Source organism: Elaeis guineensis, chromosome 9 (genome assembly GCF_000442705.2).
Source record: "Elaeis guineensis isolate ETL-2024a chromosome 9, EG11, whole genome shotgun sequence".
In the NCBI taxonomy this organism is placed as follows: domain Eukaryota; kingdom Viridiplantae; phylum Streptophyta; class Magnoliopsida; order Arecales; family Arecaceae; genus Elaeis; species Elaeis guineensis.
In genome coordinates, this window is record NC_026001.2 from 46190066 (window position 1) to 46210549 (window position 20484).

A 20484-nucleotide genomic window follows, 5' to 3' on the forward strand; every position below is an offset into this window, starting at 1 on the left:
TGATTTATACATGCATGAATGATTGTATGACTTCTTTTATTATGTGTCCTATGAAAACTTTATTTTGTATTATCTATTATTTTCTTAATATTGCATTATCATGAAAAAATTTATATTTGATCCGATAAAAAACATAGGTTTTACTTACTGAGCTAGTATAGCTCATACCTTTTTAGTTATTTTTTTCTTTTACAGATAAATAAGGTTAGAAATGATGGAAGGTTAAGACTTGGAGATCTGCATAGTAAGCTTAAAAATTATTAGATGATTATGAATTTGTAGTAACTACTTATGATTTGTGATATACGAGTTTGATATTTGATTTTTAGATTTAGATGCTCTAAATCAATCTTGATTTAATTACTTGATGAATGATGAATTGAATTTTTTATTATATTATATTTATGATAGATTTTAACTGATTATGATTGATAAATTTTATTTTATCGTTGGCTGCATCTCTTAGTAGCATGACGATGTTATTCCCAGATTTGGAGTGTGACACCAACTCTTCCCTAACCTCTTCCAACCAAACACACTCTAAGATCAACAACAAAATTAATAAAATAAAGCTTTCACGGGAAAATATTGATTTCTAAATCTACAATCCTTAATTCACAGTTTAACACCATTTAATATATTAATAGTGACATTCAAGCTCAAGTTAATAGTCCAAGCATCATTTGTCCCTTTCTGTCTCTCTCCCTCTTTTTTTTTTTTACCATTTCGTTCAGGGATTGAATTCGTTTTTTGAAACTTTACACTCAAATTTTTGTATATCTAAGTTATGATGTTTTCTTTCTTTCTTTCTTCTTTTTTTCTTTCAATAATGATGAGCCATATGAAACTCAAATTTGTTGACACATTGATGAAAAGAATAACTAATACAGATGGCTCACATGAAAAACTAAAAGTCATTATTTGTAGGACTTGTTTGCCATATTATCACCCTTTGTCTATGGACTTGCTTTTGTATCAGCATACAAGTGATCCATCAACTCATGTGATAAAACCAGGGTTCCAAGCAATGTACTTACCCTAGCAACCTTCCTTGTTAACCAGTCAGCCACTTGGTTGGCCCCCCAACAAACATGACTAGCAGAGGAATGAGGCAGGTTCAAATAAGTCTTGCCAGGTGCCAAGACAGCTAAAAATAAAATTTAACCAAATTTTAACATCATTCCTCATCAACTTTTTGTCATATTTATAACATATTATGGTTGTTATAGCTTAAAACAGTCTTGTTTATGGGTAAACTGAACAAAAAAGGGCTGTTGTTTCCTTTAAGACAAATAATCGGTTTTTCATGGTTTCTGCTGCATGGATATATTGCCATTCTTGAAACCCTGGTAAAGCTTTCCCCAGTGAATTTTTTTTTTTCATTTTTTCCTTTGGACGTAATCTACTGTGATATTTTTATAGCCACAATGTATTACAGAATGCCCATTGCATGCAAGGGTATTTTTCTTCGTGCATAACATCTTGAGGGGAAATTACAAGAAACAGAAGCTGTTATAACCCCTCGGACCCCAACCAACTACAGATTTACCATTTTTCCTCCTCACCTCAGGTTTCTGCTACAAGCTTTTCAACTGACAGCGATATGAAAACATGCATGATCCATGGAGGGTACAGTACATGTCATAGAAAACATCAGTTATCACCCCTTACTTTTTTGGGGTGAGCAATAGAAAGACTAGATCACTTTCTGAATCTAGCCTTTTCTTTCAACATAGCATAAAGCAATAATTACAAGATTTTGTGGAAATTGTGACAATCTGCTTCAATATCTATATCAACTTACAAGATTTTGTGGAAATTGTGACAATTTGCTTCAAGTTGATACAGAGAATCACGGAGACCATATCTTCAGTGAATTGTCTGCATAATTTCACCAAACAATTCTTCAGAAATCACTTGTCAGAGTATAAAGAAAACACTATCATCAGCTGGATGGAATGCTAGAAGGACACCCTGCTGATAAATGATGGCTACTTGGCAGATCTGATCTGATTCTGTGGTTAGAGATGCCACGTCACATCCATATTAATCCTTATTTTGTAATTGTAGCCTTCAGGATTAGGAGCTCGATATGAGCTACCTTCTCACAATTAAATGGTTAAAAAAGTTGCAGGTGGCTCTCTTCAGTGTCAGTTATCTAGCATTTCATCTGAAGCAACCAACTTTAGCTTTGTGGTCGATCAACTCCAGAAAATGCAGCCATGGGCTATAGATCCATCTGTCAGCCTTCAATATCTGAAGAATTTTCATTCTGTGCTTGCTACAATTTGAAGAACTGACAATCATCCAGAAAAGAAAATTAGGTACTTTCAGTTGAACTTGTACAAGGCATAGAATGACCTGACATATTTCTCTCTCCTCTGGCATCTTCTTTTCCATTTAGAACACTGTTGTCAATATCCAAGCGACAATATTTAACACCATCATCACTTGCTAAATTCTCAGAGTCGTGGCCTGGAGCATCATGTCTAGCTTGATACTCTGCCTCAATATCAGTTGATTGGTTGTCTTTGGAGACTGTGACACGAGGGATATCTGGTTGATCCAAGCTAAGGGATTGCTCATTATTTGAGACTGATGCACTGCTCCTCGTGGCCTCAATCAAGTCAGTCACTCTCACCTGATTCAACGTTTAGTTTGTTCAAGTTAGTTAACATGTGAAACCATTATGTCAGACATCATTAACATAAGTATTCATATATTTCAGGTACCTGCAGTGGTGTCATGACATCAAATTCTTGATCCTCGGTTCTGTTGATTACGTCTTGTGCTTGTAGCTCCATTGAAGTTCGCACGAGCTGACTCAAGAAGGTTACATCATCGGACATGACACCAAGCCCTTGCAAAAGCTTTGAGCCAAGTTGTAAACTTGTCTGTAGAAGAGAATAACAGAGACAAGCAGTGATGGCAATAAATTAAACATTCTATTACATTGGTTGATGCCTGGAAGCAGACCTTAGAAATCAGCCATGGCAGCAAAATTAGAGGTTGCCAATTGATTACCTCAGCATTTTCAAGAATAGCATCTGTTGCACCTGCTTTTTTCAGATCTAATAGATGGGCAAGGTCCTGAGCTCGGGCATAAATAGAGACCTGTTAAAGGAATCTTCAGTGAGAAAATTCATTGAAACAACTGAATGAAATTAGAGAAGTGTGGCACTGTCATTGCAACACATTTTCTCATCTTCAAAATCTGAGTTTTTTCTTGGCAACAATTCCCATTGGCAGCATGAGAATATATTTTAAAATTTTGAATAGCTGGAATCAGAGAACAAGTGTGCTTCTCTCTCTATGTATATTTTCTTACCACATACCATCTCAACATACTCTTCAGAAAGATTTAATTCATGATGAATTGAACTCAAATCAAATTTTCCTAATAAAAGATATAAGAAATTAAGAATGAACAAAGACTACTAGTTAAACAAGATGATCACAGAAGTCAAATATTACAGCAGGAAAAGCAAGCCTTATTCTTTGAACAGCCTCAATTGTTTTTGCCTTTTCTGCATACATGACCATGACAGCTTTAGGAGAGGATATACCAGCAGATTGCAAAACTGATGGACGTGACCCATCCCCATAGAGTACAGGAAAACCTGCTTTTCGACCTGCCTGAGTGGAAGGAAAGAGAACACAAAAGTTTAATCCATGACTACAAAACTTAAAAAATTATAGGAATTTTTGTGTAAACAATAACAAATGAGAGACATGGAGGAGCTGTGCTAGTAAACTTTTGTTGTACCTTAACCACTCCAGGATTAAGATCAAATGCAACATAAGGCCATCCCACATTGTCACCATCTAGTCCAGAAGCCAATGGAGTCGACAGAAAATTGGCGAGGACCTGTAATTTGGATGATTAAAACTATGCAGAAAACACAGATTGCATCCCCAAATCATAATTACTTCAAAAATCATGAGGCAACATGTGTAATTACCTGACCCATTTGCCCAAAGCCAAGAATGACAACTGGTTCAGTTGCATCAAAGCTTACCATATCAATCATTTTCTGCCAGGAAAGAAAGAAAAGAATTCACTCAGAGCAATTCGTTAATGACAAGGTCACTTTTTCTTGGTTATGAAAAGAAACCAAGTCTAAAGACATACTTCTTTTCCTTGAAACTTTTCATCAATGACCTCAGCAGCTCTCCTTCCAATTTCATTGAGTAAAGGAGTTAATGCCATTGACAACACAACAACGATTATGAGAAGTTTGTTCAACTCAAGTGGCAGAACTCCAAGCCTGTTTTGAAAAGTAAGATTTCTGAGGTCAAACCATAAAATCAAAGAAATCACATTCACAATTTACAGTTTAGTGATAACCAACCTGTTTGCCAAGGAAAATACCACAAATCCAAATTCACCACCTTGTGAAAGAAGCAATCCTATTCTAATGCTTTCTTCAAAAGTTAGTCCCACACGAGGCCCTATTGCAGTAATTATCACTGTCTTGATAACAATCAAACCTGCCAAGAGGGAAAGCACATTTGGCCATTCTCGGAAAAGAAGCTGCAAAGCAGAAAGAGTTTAAAAAAGCTTGATTGAAATCCTTCTGTAGATATAACACAAAATACAACTGAAACTATAAGCAGCATTGTTGTTCATATTACAGTAGAAACATATATTCTCTAACATTTATACTCTATATAAGACATTATATTCAGGGTGAGGCAAGATAAAAAGGCAAAAGGAAAAAGAACAACTTGAGTGGCTTGTTTCCTTCACCCAAAAAAGAAGAATTAAGCAAGGTTTGAAGGAACATGGTATATATGGTCAGGTCATGTGTAAGAACAGTATGTAGTATGTAGTATGTACAATGCTATGCTCCTGTATTTACTGAAGGTTTACTGAAGCAGGGTCATCCAATATGCAGCATGTACCAGCATGGGATGGTACATACCCTGGGATATGTGATATGTGACAAACCAGCATGGTATATATGGCATGGTCGGTTTCTCAAACCTTGATATGTGATTCTAAGTTGAAGTTCATCTTTATGTTTATATTGATTAGTGTCAGTCAGGACACTTCAATAGTTATCAGTAATACCAGAAGCTTATGCATATGGACAGATGAAGACACAAGAAAATAGTTATCAGTAATATCGGAAGCTTATGCATATAGCGCAATCTGGAATAGAAGGTAGCACTGACTCCAACAGCTTAAATTAATAAAGGTTCGTAAGAGCAGTTCTCATTATTGAGGGCACAGCAGTCCCAAGAATCGAGACTAAGCCAAACCGCGAATAAATTCGTAAACCGCGAATAACTTGAGGCTAATTTCCCCAACTCCCAGGTCTTGTTTTTCTTTAATGAAACAATTGATTCCTGCATAGACAAATGAAGATACGAATACATTTAGGTCTCATTTACCTAAACTACTGCTCCAACAAGCCACCATAGAGGCTCAATAGGCACAACCATTATCCCTATTTTGCTTCAAGAACCTATGGCACCGAAAGGGGGCAACATGGGCCTTCAGCATAAGATGTAAATGCTCTCACTTTAAATAGAGGACATTTTATGAAAGAACTTCAAGATACATGTCTGTTTGAAAATTATTATTATTTTTTTATTGCCAAGAATGAAACATCAAGTCTCTATTTTGGGTTTTGGAAACAAGTAGACATGAGATCAAAGATTCAAGATTCCAAGTCAAACACTGATGGCATAGAAGAAGGAATTCCGGAAAACAAAGAAAGGAGAATATTTGTTTCCAAGTCCATGTGGTCATATAATAATATCCTATTAGAAACATATTTAATTTCAAAAAACATCACCACCACAATCAACATTATCAAGACAAGAAAATTAGTACTCTCATGTTCATGTTTCCCGATAAGAATATTCCTCATGTGAGATGTCACAAAAATGCTCATCGGGGCAGACAGCTCTAGATCATTACTGTGGCTGGAAAGTAGCTTTTAAATGATCAACAACGAAAGTCTCAAGTTTGGTTCAATTGATGGATGAAGTCAGCCTGCACCAATTCTCAGTTTGGTGTCATGCTCATATCACAGGTTGCCTTTTATTTTATTTTATTTTACAGTTTTTGAGAGGAAGTGCCACAGCCTACTTAAATCCATGACTATCAGGAGAACATCCTATTTTCTATGGGTTGAATTGAACCATCAGCAAGGATGTCATCATCCTGTATATATGTCTTTTGCTTAGTGCCTTCTCATATTATAAACCAATATGTCTTTTGACTAGAGAAAATATATATTCCAATCATATTATAAGTCTTACAAAGCACAAATCTTGGTCAAAATTGCAAAAGGGCCTGTAGAAAACCAAAAGCAGAATTTTACAAACATTGTCCTGGTAGAGTCAGCATCATTTATATGAGGATGCATCCTTAAAACAGAGCTGAAGTCTCAGAAAATACAACAAAAATTGCAATAAGTTAGCAGGTGGACAGATAATTTTGCAGAAAAAACAGAAGTACCTGCATGTCAATGGATGTCCCTGTAGTTACAAAAAATAACCCAAGCAGTAAGCCTTTAAAGGGCCTTATATCAGCTTCAATTTGCGTCCGAAAATTTGTTTCTGCAAGAATTGCTCCTGCCAGAAAAGCTCCTAGCTAGACATGACAGCAGATCCATAATTATGTCAAGCAGAAAAAGACAAAACACCTAGATGCTTAACAACTTCATCCTACCGTGTCACTAAAGCCCAGCATTTGTGTAACAAGTGAAGTCCCTGAAACTGTAAGCAGACACAGAGCAATGAAAGCTTCTGAGCTTCTTGATTCTGCAACAACCTGCATTAAGGTAATTCTAGTTAGAATTCATTAATGACAAGCTTCATTCAACCAACCATGAAAGAATGGTTGTGATAAAGATCATCATACAGACTTCAAAAATACGCCTCAGAAGGTATTTTCCTCCCAGGGAAAGTAGACCAAGTCCACCTAAAGCCTTCAAGCTTTCAATTGCTAGCATTGGCCAAATACTTTCCTCAACAAGGTTCTGCAATCAAAGATCCAAAGAGTCAAATGCAATATCAATGGAAACAGAGTTGAAAAGTGAGGTCTCATTGAAATTGATGGGAAAGAGATACAATGACACATTTAGCTTTGAGATCTAGGATCTTTCATACCAAAAGAAATGGAATCTTACAAACCAAAATCATTCAGGTACATGTCATAAAATAATATCATGTAAGAAATGAACTTAGCTAGTTTTGGTTGTGGGATAAGGGATAAGTGGGGAGATATACGTTTATCCTACCAAATGCCCAACTTTTAACCCAAACACTTTATTTCCATTGATGGCAGTTAACACAACCTAGCTAACATGGGGGATGGACAAGAAAAAATATCTTTATTCTGCAGATTTGGGGGGAGTGACATGCTATCGCCTAGGCTTGATGGAACCATGTGAGATCAAGGTGCACTTGGAAGCAAGTTTGCACTAAAAGTGGGGTTGTAAGTCAAAAATGGGGGATGCTTGCAAACAAATACAATCCGGTGCATATACCATCAGGTATTAGACATTGGCATGACCTTAAAGGCCATAAGTCACCCCAGACAGGACAATTAAGATCTAAGTTGCATAATTCATAGAATTAAGGATGCTAGGAAGCCACACCATAGCATCCCATATGAAGGTGCCTTGCCTTTTACTTAGCATAGGATAGTTGGTTCTGGTTTCATGAAAAATAGTTGTATATGTCAAAAGTTGAAACCTATTATTTCTTCTCCTCTTAGCAAATGCCCCTAACCAAGTTTCTACGATTCTTCTTTCGTAGTGCTCTCCAATGACACACAAAGGAGGTTCCCCTTCCTGTGCCATCACCTCACTCCTGATTTCCTTTCTCCACCATCTTCCCTCAATAATGGGGTTCCTATGCTATTCTGTCCATGAGGAAATCTGCCCAAGCCATCCCTTTAATACCTCCAGAAGTGCCATGAGCACCATGGTCTCCTTGTCAAAGTCAACACTTTTCTTTCCCACATGTTTTGTTCAATCTCTATCCCAAGAGCAGCAATTCTAAGTCCAAATCCATCACCTTCTTCCACCCACCTCCACTTTTTTCGAGTCCATCCCCTTCTTCCACTCACCTTCACTTCTTCCATGTGCTTGAGATTGATTTCAGTGTTCAATTGCCATAAGGCCCTCTGAGCAAGTTTCTCTGTGCTGGTACCAAGGCCTAGAATGGTCGGCCAGCAGTATAGTCCGGTACGCCCCAATGCCATTCCGTACCGGGCCCAAATTGTCAAAGAGAAAGATGGAGGGAGAATGAAGAGAGGAAGAGAAGAGGAGGGAAGGAGAGGGAGAGGGCCTCTGGAGGGTAGCTAAGGTCGCCGCATCGCTGCTGAGCTTAGTGGAAGCCAGAGGAGGGCGGAGAGAGAGAAGGAGAGGGAGGGAGAGAGGCGGCCGATGGAGGCCTTTAGAGGGCTGATGAGGCTGCCCCACTGCTGCCAAGGCCAGTAGATAACCGAAGGGGCTCCGCCCTCCTTCCAATTGAAACAAGAACTTTTTTTGTTTTATTGGATGAAGTTGGCAACATTTTTGCCAACTTCATTATTTTGGTTATCTTTTTTTATTTTCATTTGAAGTCGACAAAAAATCAAAAATCAAAATAGGGACTTCATTGTTTCAATTATTGAATTCAACCGAAAATCGAAAAAAAAACTGAAATAATGAAGTCGGTAACACTTAATAAAACAAAAAAAATACTGAAACAAGGGTCAAACCTCCTATTTCAATAGGGAGGAGGGCAGGCCCCATCCAGCTTTTAACAAGCCTCGGCAATGGCGCAACGACCTCCTCGGCCCTCTAGAGGCCTCCTCTCTCTCTCCCTCTCTTTCCCTCCCTCCGCCCTTCTCTGGCTTCTACCAAGCTCGGCAGCGACGCGGCGATGTCGATTGCCCTCCGGTGGCCCCCTCTCCTCCTTCCCCTTCCCTCCTCTTTTCTCTTTCTTCTCATCTCTTTCCTTCTCCTTTTCCCCTCATCGTTTTTGTCATTTCGATTGCCAAAACCATCCTGGTCTGCAGCCAACACACTTAGTATGCCCCAAATCGGGCGGTTTGGGATGGTTCCGAAAATCCTGCCTCCGAGCTTACCTAGCTCTACAAGTTACTTGTAATGTTGAGAAACAAGATTATTTCCATCATTGAGAAACTCATGAACACTTATAGCTAGGGGGAGAGGCTTGTAGAAGTGAAGCAAAGGAAGAGAGTAGAAATGAAAGTTGGGATGGAGGAAGGGGAAGGGGCATTGGAACATTAAGTAGAGAAGAGAGTGAAGGATGAGAGATACTAGAGAAGGGAGCAGATGCTTGAGAAAGTAATGCACTACTTGGGCATGGTTATAGATGAGGGAGAAATAAGACACAAATTACAAAAGGAAAGGGGTAGATTTGGAATTTAACTCTTTTCTTACCCAAGCAATTAGAAGACTGGTTTATACAATTGGCCTCAATCAATAAAAAAAGGCAACACAGCATCGAATGCTAAGGCATGGCTCCCTATAATTCCTCTAATTCCTAGAGACTCAAAGGAATCTTCTGCCAAAATCTATCTAATGAATGGACGGTTGCTATTAGGAAGCTTCTTACAGAAGTAGTTACTTGATATGTGTGCTTAAGCACAACTTCAACCTCCTAATCAAATCCAAAGATTTCAAGAAAGGATGACTAATAACTAGACCTTGCTACAAAAGGTCTTCCTTGACCTCTAGAATCCACCAATCTTCAAAGGTTGTTTGCAACTTGCCGAAATCCATCAACTTGCCGTCAAACAATCCCTGGAATCTAGGATTGCTCTAAAATCCACTAGAAGGCGCCAAAAATCAACCATGAAAAGAGAAAAACATTCAAAGTGCATTTGAAGGAATAAAGTTTTCATTGATTGATGAATCAAGTATGTGGGGGGCATGTGTAGGTTTTAGGGTCCCTTACAATGACTTAGACTCAGGAGTGCTCTTAGAGTTTGACACTGTCACGCCCCCAACCTAGAATTTAAATTAAAATAAAATTTGGGGATGTGAACAACCGCTGCATACCTACGGAATAATGTTCCTATAGGCATGCAAGGCTCCAACCTGACAAAAATTTACTATAATATCCAAAATGGCATACTCCAAGCAGTGGTAATAACAGAACAACTAACAATTTTTTATTTCAATTTTAACTTTAACTTTATAGCAATCTATATCAATTTTACACAATATCATTAAGCACAGCTATCCCAAAAACAACCATCTTTTACAGACCGGCTTCATCTCTATACACAAATCCCAAAACGCTAAGATCTTATCCCCAAAAATAATCCCCGATTCAAAAAACCACAGGTAAAAATTTATGAGCTTCACGGCTCAGTAAGTAACAAATACATCTATAAAACATATTTAAATCATAATGATATGCAATTCAAATAAATACATCAGAAGGATGCAATATCAATCTGATCAAGATCAAAGTTACAAATTAAAGATATCCAAGATACAGTCTCATGTCAGTTTTTCTATAACAAGGAAATCAGTAAATAGTACAAAAATCCAATATATATATATATATATATATATATATATATATATCCAGTTCCATAACACTATACTTAAGATGGGTACCCACTTCTTTTTGCTCTTGGCCTTTACTGTGATGTTATGATTGCCCCCGTAGCAAGGGATCTCAGAAAAGGTCCACGCTTACGCCCCATGGTGGACATCTCAAATCCACGTTATGCCCCATGGTGAGCATTTCAAGTCCACACTTACGCCTTGTGGTGGACATCTCAAATCCATGCTTACGCCCTATATTGGGCATCTCAAGTCCGAACATCACACACAATAGGCTAAGTCCAATCATACATATATCAATAACTATATATAAGTCAAAAAAATTCTCTTTTCGATACATCTTTTATACGTCTTCAATATAACTTGATACAACTTGATATAGCTCTGATATATGTATTCCAATAGATAATAATCATAATTTATCAGTCTGATCTGATCATAGCATGTAAAGTCATTCAGTTCAACTCATAAGCCTTCGTTCGCTAATCAATATTTCATAGTATATATATTTTAGAAATAACTAAATCGGAAGTCAATTAAAGTGAATCACATCATGTCAAGAAGGTGATATACGATAAATTCATGCACAATCTGATCTGATGGCATCTACAATAGTTTGTATCATTTCAAATAAATAAAATGATTGTCACCGGATTCAGATGGATCATGATATAATGTAAGTGTCGTTGTCATAATTTGTATCATGTCATAAAAATGATATATAAGAATATCATGTATAATCAGATCTAAATGTCTCTATAATAATTGGTATCATTTTAACTGAATATAATGATTCCCATTTGATTCAAGTTGATCATGATAACATGTCAGGGGTATTTACAATAATTGGTATCGTATCAAAAGATGACATAAAGATCCATTTAATTCAGATTAAGTATAGAGTGTAGATGTTACTTATAATGATGATGACGTATCAAAAGATGATCTAAATGTTCATTTGATTCCGATTAATCATAAAATATGTGTTACTTACAATAATTCATATCATATCTAGAGATGATATAATTCCCCATTTAGTTTCGATTGATTATAAAATGTAATTGTCAAGATTCTCAGAACCATCTTGAATCGGATGGTTCGGAGTGTGCCGAACCGGACCGACGGAGAATCGAGATGGTTCCGATGGAGAAAACGGCACACATCAGTGCCAGAGAAGAGAGAAAATAGAGGCAGAGGGAGAGAGAGAACACCGTCGGAAGCCGACAGTGACCCTCTGCGGCCACCGGAGGGTGGCAGAAGCTACTGCAGCTCGATTCATCTGATGGAGCTGCTGCAATGAGCGAGAAAGAGAGGGGGGAGACCACAGGAGATAGAAAAATGGAACAGCGTAGAGACCGCCGGAGGACTCTGGGTGGCCACCGTGGCCATTGGGCAGCAGAAGCGGCGCAGGCAGTGTCATGGTCGTGGAATAGGGACTATCGCCCCTATTCATGCATTGCCCTTTTTTAAAAATGGGGATTAATAGTGAAGCCGGCAAACCATTTGCCGGCTTCACTGTTTAAAATTTTTTTTTAAAAAATTAAAATCAATGAAGCTGGCAATCGGATTTGCCAGCTTCACTTAAGTTTTTGTTTATTAAAAAAACCCGTGAAACAGGGGCATCGCCCTTGTTTCACGCTCACGACGCCACGTGCGTAGACTGCGCCGTCCGACGGCCACGGCAGCCAGTCGAAGGCCGTCCAGTGACGGCCTTCGACTCCTTCCGGACGGCCTTCGACTCCTTCCCCTCCTTTTCTTTCTTCCTCCCTCTATCTTTATTTTTCTCTCTTTTCCTCCCGATTCCCTTGTTTCGGTTCGCATCGGTCCGATCCGATACAAAACCGTATCAGACCGTGCCGCCGGCCGACCACCGATACCGATTTTCAAAACTTGGGTAACTGTTACTTATCTCAAAACGTCGACAGCCAAACAATTAACCACTTTATCACGATTTCTCAGAACTTAATAATCCACAACCATAGTTAGATTAACCAGCCCAAATAAGGTTTAAGCTAATTTCTAGCGACTTTCCCAACCTTCTTAAGTCTCTCAATTCTTAGGATTTCACTATTTTGGAAGAAAGAAAGAAAGTGAAGAGAGGATGCCACAACCTGTCCTTCAGTCTTTTCCTCTCGCAGCAGCCCTTTTCACTAATTATTTATCCTATCTAGACTCATCCAAAAATTTTCAAACTTTACCCTCAAGTTGACTCATAAGTCAGCACTTCCTGATTAAAATTTCATATTAAATTACTTAATCAATACAGAATTAAAATTCACAGATTAACCCTGGGTAGGGTCAATCCGCCCCCAAACACAAAACATTCATCTTTTCAAATTCCTCTGTTATAATGCTTAAAATTTCTATTTTCTCTACCCCACTATTCATTCCATCATCCTTCACTAACTCATAACAGGAATCTATTACATACAAGAGTTTTACCATCTAATATTTAATTTTTAACAGAAATTAACCGCATACTAGGAATTCTAATACCTACTCATTAATCCTTAACCGAAAACAAGCCAAATCATACAAAAAAAACAATTAATATTCTTACCTATTCAAGAGCTCACCCACGACAGTGACCACAAGCCACGATAGCAACAAAGAAGAAAAGTGAAGAAAAAGAAGAAGAGGGAAGGAGCGAGAAAGAGAGAAGAAGAGGGTTCTCATTTATTATTTTTTTTTCTCTCTCTGCTTTCTAACTCTCTTAGCCACACCCACGCACAAACATCCACTGGAACAGGAGGGGTGAGAGGCAAAGGCCTCAACTTCCTTCCTTCTCCTTTTTCTTTTTCTTCTTTTTTTTCTTATCTATTTTCTCACTCACCCACATGGACACTTACACACAGAGAAACGGAAAGAGGGGGTGAGAGGCAGAGGCCTCAACCTCTTTTCCTTCTTTTCTTGTCTATTTTCCACCCTCACAAAACAGACACACGAGAGAGGGCTGGGGAGAGAAGATGGGAGAAAGATAGAGGGAAAGAGGGAGTCAGCATACGACAGAGAGAGTGGGAGAGAGTCAGTGCGAGAGAGAAAAAGTGGGAGAGAGCGAGCACGCACGAGAGAGTGGGAGGGGAGGGGTTCTGTTAGGTTCCACACCCTTCTTTTTTTTTTCTTTCCATGATAGGGTGCATACGGTTTGTCTCCACGAGAAGCCACGCATGGCTGCCTCCGCGAGAAGCCACGGGTCCACAACCCCTGAGTCCTGCGTGGCACAGGCAGAAAAAAGGCCCCCCTTGGGCCAAGCCTCACACTCCTCCCCCCTTAAATAAATTTCATCCTCAAAATTTGCATATTCAAACTCAAATCGCATCCCCAATTCATCATTGCTAAATCCACATTATTGAAAACAAGCTCTACTGACAAATTCCATCAACATTGTTCACGTACTAGTCTATCGCTAAAATCTTAATGATGAGGATATTTTTAAAATCTCTAATCTTCAAGTTTATTATAATCCTTACAAATTTTCAAATATACATATAGATAATTGGCTTTACCAAACTTCACATCAATCCTTAAAGAACAAGACTTATTAAACACATAAGGCCAAAATCATTAAACATTTACACACAGTTCTGCTATAACCTAGTCTTAGGCATTCTTCAAATCTCTTGCAATTGGCTAGACAGCAATCACTCTAATGTATCAACCTAGATCATCTTGATTGTTTTAGCACTTATACCACAATAGTTTTCCTCCTTTAGCTATCTTAATTCTAATTCTAACACTCCATTCGAATATCAAATTTTCTAGAGCCTACTGATTCTTTCCTTCTTTTTCTTTAACAACCTGTATCAACATTTATTCCACTGGATTAGAACACCTCCCTCTATTGACATGCTTGCAACCTTGGCTAGAATCATATCTTCTATTTTCATAACACTACTATAATCAACATATACTTGGCTCCTTTCAAAAATAGACTTGATTCTTACTCACTACGTACCTCCATGATCCACTGACTACTAGTTTTCAAATCCCCAAACAAGTAATAATATTAGATCTAATTAACTTTTGAGTTTTGTCACCATATAAGTTAATGTTCAGTAGACCTTCAGTCCTCTTGCTTATATCACTAGTTGCCAATCAAAATTTTAAACACTTATTATTTAACCTATATAACCTTAGAAGAAATTCTTATTAAGATGATTTCAATCTTTTATAACTACCTGCATATTTATACTATGACTTATGCAAAGAATTGTATATACAGTAGCATTTAACTTAAGCTTAGTATGTCATTTCTAGTTCATTCCAAATCTTAGATTCCTTTCTAAGTCCCTTAAGAACATTTAACCAACTGCCAATTGCTTGAATTCTTGAATACTATCTTGAATCCTTTTTCAAAACACATCAAGACATTTAGCTAATTCTGAAACTTTTTCAATAATATAATCAAAATTAATGACTACAGAATCCTTCAATATAAAGCAAAATTTGAATAAATTCATATCAGAATATCAAGTATTGCATAAACTCATCCCATGCAATAATAAATCATACCTTTCTTTGCCCTTTTCTCTTTCCTCCACTATATCAATTTTCCCTAGATGATGATCCAGAATCTGAAGAGAGTCCTTGTCTCAATCTCATCATCTAACGCCATAGGGCTAAACATTCATCGATATGTTTCTAATTTATATCTCTCAGTCTATCATAGTCCCACCTCATACCAATATACTCAGCTCTTACCCTTTGAAAAGAATATTTATGATACTTTTTGTCTGAAAAGTTAATATCTCGTACTTTGAAGTAGAATTGGTACTTTAGGGTATTAAAAGCATAGGTCGCTGTCTGCTCTTCCAACCTTAGTTGCTCTACCCCAGAAGGACCCACAGTTCTTATTGCTTCATGGGGTTGATCTCCCCTACTAACAATGATGTCAACAGAGGATTTAACAAATTGTCCTTCATTCATCTCTGTCCCATATACTAAGTCTGGCAGTCCCAACTTGTTACCTCAGCTAATATTATCTTCAAGGATATATCAATTAACTCTATTATCTGCAATTAATATCATAAAATTTAATCACTTATATGAAATAATTCTTATCAAAAATAAAATCTACTAAATAATAACCATACAATTACTATTTTTTTCTAAGATTGTTCCTCATATGATCATACACCAAAAATCTTCACCTGATCTATGAGTTACTACCCACCACTTACTATATTATTCTAATCCATTCCAATTCCCGAATACTCTAGTTGCACCTATTTAGATTACTACGGACATTTGAATTCATCTAATCCTCTTTATTGTAACCCTAAATCATACTTTCACATATCTAAGTCCTATTGTACTTCTTAATTTTAGTTCTCTATTTTCCAGGATTGTAGTACATAAGTTCTTTTTCTCTTCTAAATATTATCCGAATTCCAGCTGATCAACCTTAACATTCTATATAACAAGTAATAACAATACTCACATATTTCACTCTTCAGAAGAATTATTAACCACATAAATGTACACTCCTGGCTCATGCTATTAGCCAAAATGACAATAATTCATAATAGTCAAAATTACTTAAATGATAATTAATAGACCACCTCTAGTATAATGATAAACTTTGATCATAAAGAAACTTCCCAATACTGCAATTATTACTATTACACTACCAACATTCATAACACTGAATATCATCTTCAATACATTATTAAAGCATCATCAAGAACCTATTTCAAAATTCCAAATAGATCAAAATACAAGATCAACAACTATACCTGAAATGACAAAGACAAGTTTTCACATTTTATTGTCTGATAATGACCCCACTTATACTTAACGCATGCCTTCATTCTAATACATTCTTATAAACTAAATCTATGCTCTGATACCACTTTAACTGTCATATTCTCAACCCAGAATTTAAATTAAAATAAAATTTGGAGATGTGAACAACTGCCGCATGCCTACAGAGTACTATTCCTATATGCATGCAAGGCTTCCAACCTGACAAAAGTTTAGTATAATATCCAAAATGGCATACTCCAAGCAGTTATAATAATAGAATAATTAACCATTTTCTATCCCAATTTTAACTTTAATATCAGTTTTACACAATATTATTGAGCACAACTATCCCAAAAACAACCATCTTTTACAAATCGGCCTCATCTCTATATAGAAATCCCAAATCATCAAGATCCGATCCCCAAAAGGTCCTTGAATCAAAAAACTGTAGGTGAAAGTTTATAAGCTTCATGACTCAATAACAGATACATCTATAAAACAAATCTAAATCATAATAATGTGCAATTCAAATACATCATAATAATGCAATATCAATTTGATCAAGATTAAAGTTATGAAATTAAAGATATCCGAAATACAGTCTCATGTCAGTTTTTTTATAACATGAAAATCAGTAAATAGTATAAAAATCCAAATATATATATATATCCAATTCCATAATACTATACTTAAGCATGGACACCCACTTCTTTTCGCTCTCAGTCCTTACTGTGGTGCCACAATTGCCCCAGTAGCAAGAGATCTCAAAAAAAGTCCATACTTACGCCCCATGGTGGGCATCTTAAATCCACGCATACGCCCCGTGGTGGGCATCTCAAGTCCACATCCAATGATGGACATCTCAAATCTACACTCACGTCCTATGGTGGATATCTCAAGTCCGAACATCACACATAATAGACAGAGAGTCAAATGATACATATATCAATAACTACATATAAATCAAAATTTTTTTCTCTTTTCGATACGTTTTTTATACAGCTTCAATATAACTTGATACAACTTAATGTAGCTATGATATATGTATTCCAACAGGCTATAATCATAATTTATCAGCTTGATCTAATCATAGCATGTAAAGTCATTCAGTTTAACTCATAAGCCTTATTCACTAATCAATGTTTTATCATATATATATTCTAGGCATAATTAAATTGGAAGTCAATTAAAGTGATTCACATCATGTCAAGAAGGTCATATACAATAAATTCATGCACAATCTGATCTAATTGCATCTACAATAGTCTGTATCATTCCAGATGAATAAAATGATTGTCACTGGATTCAGATGGATCATGATAAAATGTAAGTATCATTATCATAATTTGTATCATGTCATAGAGATGATATATAAAATATCATGCATAATCAGATCTGAATATCTTTATAATAATTGGTACCATTTTCACCGAATATAATGATTCTCATTTGATTCAAGTTAATCATGATAACATATCAGGGGTACTTGCAATACTTGGTATCGTATCGAAAGATAACATAAAGATCCATTTAATTCGGATCAAGTATAGTGTAGATGTTACTTATAATGACTAATGACGTATCAAAAGATAATCTAAATGTTCATTTGATTCCGATTAATAAAATTAAGGGTTACTTACAACAATTCATACCATACCTAGAGATGATATAATTGTCCATTTAATTTCGATTGATTATAGAATGTAACTGTACTTATCTCAAGATGCCAATAGCCAAACAATTAACCACTTTATCACGATTTCTCAGAACCTGATAATCCACAATGATAGTTAGATTAAGCAGCCCTAATAAGGTTTAAGCTAATTTCTAGCGACTTTCTCAACCTTGTTAAGTCTCTCAATTCTTTGGATTTTACTATTCTGAAAAAAAGAAAGAAGGTGAAGAGAGAATGCCACAACCTCTCCTTCAGTCTTTTCCTCTCACAACAGCCCTTTTCCACTAATTATTTACCCTATCTAGACTCATCCAAAAATTCTCAAACTTTACCCTCAAGTTGACTCAAAAGTCAGCACTTCTCGGTTCAAATTCTATATTAAATTACTAAGTCAATACAGAATTAAAATTCACGGATTCACCCTAGGTAGGGTCAATTCGCCCCCAAACACAAAACATCCATCTTTTCAAATTTCTCTATTATAATGCTTAAAATTTCTATTTTTTCTACCCCACTATTCATTCTATCATCCTTCACTAACTTATAACAGGAATGCATTACATACAAGAGTTCTATCATCTAATATTTAATTTTTAACAGAAATAAACCGCATACTAGAAATTCTAATACCTGCTCATTAATCCTTAACTGAAAATAGGCCAAATCATACAAAAGAAGCAATTAATATTCTTACCTATTCAAGAGCTCACCCATGGCAGTGACCACAACCAACGGCAGCAACAAAAAGAAGAGAAGTGAGGAAAAAGAAGAAGAGGGAAGGAGCGAGAAAGAGAGAAGAAGAGGATTCTCATCTATTATTTTTTTCTCTCTCTATTTTCTAACTCTCTCAGCACACCCACGCACAAATATCCACAGGAACAGGAGGGGTGAGAGGCAGAGGCCTCAACTTCTTTTCTTCTCCTTTTTCTTTTTCTTCTTTGTTTTTCTTCTCTTTATTTTCTCACTCACCCACACGGACACTTACACATAGAGAAATGGAAAGAGGGGGTGAGAGGCAGAGGCCTCACCTCTTTTCCTTCTTTTCTTGTCTATTTTCCACCCTCACAACAACACATGAGAGAGGGCTGGGGAGAGAAGATGGGAGAAAGATAGAGGGAGGGAGGAGTCAGCACGCGTGAGAGAGAGAGAGCGGGAGATAGCAAGTGTGAGAGAGAGAGCGGGAGAGAGAAAGCGGGAGGGGAGGGGTTCTGTTAGGTTCCACACCCTTCTCTTTTTTTCCTTTCCATAATGGAGTGAACGCACTTGCGTCCACAAGAAGCCACGCGCGGCTGCCTCCGCGAGAAGCCATAGATCCACGACCCCAGCATCCCGCATAGCACAAGTGGAAAAAGGGCCCCCCTTGGGCCAGGCCTCACAGACACACTAACTACTAAAGAAAATAAGACTTTCTCAGAAGTAATCTTGCACCTTAAAGGCAGTTATAGGACTTTAGACTCTTTTGACAACATTTATGTTGTCGTCTGCACCTAAACTAATGACCAGTAGGGTGCCATAACATGACTCTAAGGCTAAGGACTTCTGGAACGAAAATCCAACTGATGGCTATAGGATAATAAATCTATTATAAAGATGGATTTGGATCTCCAAAGAGTCAAAGGATTCATAATTAATTTTTTTAAAAAAATTAGTCCCCTCAAATTCTCCTTGTCGGAGAGGGTTATTTGTTTATGTGAACCCATGGCTCCCAACAAGCTCAAGAGCTTATTATTCATTGTCCCTTTTCCCTTCAATTAAGAGACCTTAACAAAAAACTAAAGAAAATCAGTGAAAATATAATGTAATTTTATTTCAATTTAATACAATTTACATGGACTAAATCCTTATTATACATTATTTTACGAGTAGATCTACATTTACCAGGAGTCGAGAGATAGGAGATTAAGTAAAAAAGCATAGGATAATGTGATACCCCAACCCCACCACACACATCTTAAAACAAGCCAAAAAATCCAGCTGTGTAGAGGGGTCATGCTGAAGAACTCCCGAAGGAGTTCTTCTCTGATCCAAAATCTTAAAAATATTAGGAAAACAGGGACTCAATCAAACTCTAAATTTGTACCATTAGAGGTCTATTTAAAGGCCTCAATATCTTGGGTTTTTCCTCACAAAAAAAACCGCCGATTAATTGTTGGTTTTCTTCCCTCCTTTCATCCTGTTTGCCGGTGGATTTGAGATTACTGTGGCCACCGGAAATCAGATCAAATTCCATCTAAATCAGGTAAATCTCTTCCACCTCATGCCCTCAATCTTTATGGGTTTTAATCTTGAAGTTTTTGCTGAATTAATTGCCAAAAATCTATTGAAAAAGACATGATTATGGATTCCCTGTTTTTTCATTTTATTTTGATTTTTTTTCTCATTGCCGGTTGCCGCCGTCGGTCACCTAACCCTGTTGTGGTCACCGTCGGACCTTCCTCTTCCAGCCACGAGCATTGCCGGTGGGGAAGAAACCTTCCTAGCTTCAGGAACAAGGGAAAGAAAAGTTCCTCCATT

At 37.0% G+C, this 20484-nt stretch overlaps 1 protein-coding gene across 2 annotated transcripts in view; it reads right to left on the reverse strand.

Moving 5' to 3' along the window:
• Positions 1 to 1757: 1757 nt before the first annotated feature.
• The window catches only part of LOC105035152 (K(+) efflux antiporter 3, chloroplastic), a 98012-nt gene continuing 79285 nt past the window's right edge, over positions 1758 to 20484 (reverse strand). The window contains exons 9-19 of one of the 2 annotated variants that reach the window (XM_010910595.4): positions 6882 to 6995; positions 6686 to 6787; positions 6473 to 6607; positions 4353 to 4534; positions 4133 to 4268; positions 3963 to 4034; positions 3767 to 3868; positions 3475 to 3636; positions 3025 to 3114; positions 2733 to 2894; positions 1758 to 2641 (exon numbers count right to left, since the gene is read on the reverse strand). In XM_010910595.4, the coding sequence (XP_010908897.2) occupies positions 2321 to 2641; positions 2733 to 2894; positions 3025 to 3114; positions 3475 to 3636; positions 3767 to 3868; positions 3963 to 4034; positions 4133 to 4268; positions 4353 to 4534; positions 6473 to 6607; positions 6686 to 6787; positions 6882 to 6995 (1578 nt within the window). In that variant the 3' untranslated portion in view covers positions 1758 to 2320. The remainder of the gene's footprint in view (positions 2642 to 2732; positions 2895 to 3024; positions 3115 to 3474; positions 3637 to 3766; positions 3869 to 3962; positions 4035 to 4132; positions 4269 to 4352; positions 4535 to 6472; positions 6608 to 6685; positions 6788 to 6881; positions 6996 to 20484) is intronic. The other variant, XM_073243071.1, reaches the window with a different exon arrangement.